We start from the raw sequence: 3509 nt of genomic DNA, 5'->3' as shown, positions 1-3509 counted from the left end.
GTGTTGGCGAGGACCGTTCGTAATACCAAATGCGTTTGCGAGTTTCTTGCTCGCTCATCCCTCGCTAAAACGAGCTCTTTAACTTAGCGAGCGAGGAACTGTTCATAATGCCGCCCCAGATTCACACAGGTATGTGGTTGGAAATGGCAAAAGAGCTGTTGCAGATTGCTTGCAAAGATCTGAAGGACCAAAATTGACTTGTCTTTCCACATCTGTCGGCTTTGCAATTCAAGCAACTGTTCAGCAATGCAGTCCATATCTGAATGAACTTCTAGCGCTGACACCTGGATTCCGAACCCAATCAAAAGATCCTGCAATAATCGTTGGAAGGAAAATTCAGAAAGAAATGTGTTCAGGTGCTCAAAACAGATGGGAAGAATGACGCCCAAATTGATATCTTTCTCTTCCACAAATAAGTTCAATCCTGGGAAAGCAGCTAACCTCCCACTTGGGGGTCGCAGAGCATTTCATAGGGGGTCGCGAAGCCATTGCTCATGCAACAACAAAAGTGAATGTAAGTAGGGCAAGGTACCGGTCCGCTAGTAGTATATGTGCCTTATTGTGTGTCACTCATACAAGTATGCGTCCACTGTGATGTAATAAATATGACTGTAGGTCCTACAGTAACATTTATTACATCACAGTGAACGCATACTGTGAAGGACTAAGCGTTCACTGTAAATTGAAACTCTATTAACAAAGTAGCCTTGTATATTACACAACAGAGATCAGTCAAGACTCGAGATTGCTAAAAAATAAGGGAGCATATCATCGTTCGATGGAGAAAAAACGAAAATACATTGAAAGAGTACATTAACCTCGGCTTTAATTCTTTATTGACCAATGGTGTTGAGAAGCCACAGTTCTCTGCAACGTTGTTCTTAGCGCAGAATCATTCAAACCATCAAAATTGAAACGCCATTTGGAAACCAAGCACCCTAAAAAGGATGCAGCATTATTTAAGCGCCATGAAGCTGGTCTCAAGCGGCAACGGCTTGATGCTACTGGAAACTTTCATCAGCGGCGTCCTATGAAGTCGCACTGGAAATTGCCAAAGGAAAGAAACCTCACACTATTGGGGAAACACTTGTGAAGCCATGCTTGTTAAAAACAGTAAAGCTGGTTCTCGGGGATGCAAGTGCGGCGAAAGTTACAATACCATCAAGAGACGCATATCGGATATGTCCAAAGATGTAACAGTGCAAGTGATACAGGAGATCAAGGCTTCTCCGATGTTAGCTCATGTGCTCAGCTTCTCGTTTTTGTCAAGTATATCAATTCCGGTGACTTCAAAGAGGAATTTCGTTTCTGCAGTGAGCTGGAAACTACTACAAAAAGTGAAGATGACAACTTTTTTTGAATCTGCCCAACTTGATTGGACAAATGTTTGTGGAGTTTGTACCGATGGCGCCCCTTCTATGTTGGGATCGCAGTCTGGCTTTCAAACACAAGTTAAGGGTGCCAGCAAAACATTACCAGCTCAACTAAAAGAAGATGTATTCATCGTAAATTTTATCAAAGCAGGAGGTCTCAGCTTACGTCAGTTCAAAGAACTTTGCAAGGATATGAACTCAACACAGCTGTTCGTTGGCTCTCCAAAGGGAACGTTCTTAATCGCGTTTATGAGATGAAGGTTGAGATTCAGGCATTTTTAGAATTTAAAAATAAAAGGGAATTTTTGTCATACTTCAATGATGATAAGTGGATGAACTGCCTAAATCTGAAACTTCAAGGGAAAGAGACACAAATATTATACAACTCAATGATAATGTCAAGGCATTCATTTGTCTCAAAATTTAAAAACTGGCAGCGAAAAGTGCATATTGGGAACATTGCTATGTTTGACAGATTGTCCAGTGTTTCTTGCATCGAAGAAACGGGTGAAGAGTTCGAAGATTTAAAAAAATTGATTGTGGGCTGTGGCACACCTGCAGACCATGGAGTCCGAGTTCCAACGTTACTTTCCAAAACTCCAAGAGCAAGAAGCTACACTTGTTCAAAATCCGTTTTCCGTTTCTTTGGATGCAAGTGGCATTCCTGATGAAATCCAAGATCAATTATTTTGATCTTAAGAATGACTCGAAAAGTCACTCAATTTTGGTGTGAAATGTATGATTCATACCCACAAATTTCTAAGCTGGCTTTTCAAGTGTTACTGCCCTTCGCTACGACGTATCTATGCGAGAGTGGTTTTTCAGCTCTTCTACATATGAAAACGACAGGAGACTGGCTCTGTCTAGCACCCAACCTCGAATTTCACGGTTAGCTGCAGACCTACAAGGTCTACCATCGCATTGATTTGTCAATAAATGCAAGAAAAACATTCTTAGTGCTGCCTTTCTAATTATGCATTTAGGAAAGGATATAAGCCCGTTCGTTTGATGTAAGTAAGCTTATTGCAATTTAGTTATTGTCTAGTTTCGTTACATATTGTTTTTGTTATTCTTTAAATGTTTAGACGATTAACCAACACCGTAATGCTAAACACCTAGGTGGTAGGCCTACTGTGAGCTTCTGCTAATGTTAAACCACTCTAGCTGTGATTTGAATTTTACTTCTTTGGACTCTGGATATGAACTGTATTTGTTGTTTATATATATCTGTTGCCGAATTCGTTCACCGTTCTCTCTCACTTTTATCGCCATAATATAAAACTGAAAACCACAGTTTGTGCAGTTGTGAATTTCTGACTCATCGTACCCTATGACGTCACCTACGAAGGTGTTACGCCTATGCGTGGCTAGTCCTAAAATTTTGGACGTCACAACATATGTTGACCGATTTGACGGAATTGGCAAAGTAAAAGGATACAAAGCAAAGATCAGTGCAACCAGTCGCACAGCCTCACAGAAGAATACCTTTTCATGTCAGAGACAAAGTAAAGAAAGAACTCAAGTATCTTGAAAAGCCTGATATTATTATTGTAAAATCAAAGGTCCCTACCCCATGGATTTCTCCAATAGTAACTCAACCAAAACCAAACAGTCCAGAAGAAGTTGTTCGCATTTGTGTTGGTTGACGACATGAGACAAGCCAATAGAGCTCACAGAGAAAGACACATCTGTCTGATTCTTGATGATTCACAGTTTAAATGGAGCTGCTACATTATTCTCCAAGTTGGATCTGAACAAAGAATATCATCAAATTGAATTGGATGAATCAAACAGTAGGTACATTACAACTTTAATTTCGGAGTTTGCTTAGCTGCTAAATTATTTCAGAAAATCATACAACATCTTATAGAAGGCATACCAGGCGCATAAGGCCGAACATGATAACTGCCGTACTTGATATGTTGAGAGAGAAAAATCTTACACTCAACAAGTCTAAACTCGAATTCTTTGGATGTGTTGTGAGAAAAACAGACTATGCTCAAGAAAAGAAAATTGAAGCAATTAAAGATGCTGAAACTCCCCAAGTCAGTACTTGGTACCATTACACAACCATTAAGAGAACTAATTCATAAAAGTGCTACATGGAAATGGAGTACAAAACATGAACAAGCATTA

At 39.8% G+C, this 3509-nt stretch overlaps 1 protein-coding gene across 1 annotated transcript; it reads left to right on the top strand.

Moving 5' to 3' along the window:
* Nucleotides 1-1097: 1097 nt before the first annotated feature.
* LOC146136692 (protein FAM200C-like) lies at nt 1098-1631 on the top strand. The gene has a single exon (XM_083396231.1). The coding sequence runs from the start codon at nt 1098-1100 to the stop codon at nt 1629-1631; it is 534 nt and encodes a 177-aa protein (XP_083252357.1).
* The last annotated feature ends 1878 nt before the right edge of the window (nt 1632-3509 follow it).

The sequence above is a fragment of the Ascidiella aspersa genome, chromosome 8, assembly GCF_963924565.1.
Source record: "Ascidiella aspersa chromosome 8, kaAscAspe10.2, whole genome shotgun sequence".
Lineage (NCBI taxonomy): Eukaryota > Metazoa > Chordata > Ascidiacea > Phlebobranchia > Ascidiidae > Ascidiella > Ascidiella aspersa.
The sequence above is the reverse complement of the archived record's forward strand: the minus strand, read 5'-3'. Positions and strand labels throughout refer to the sequence as shown.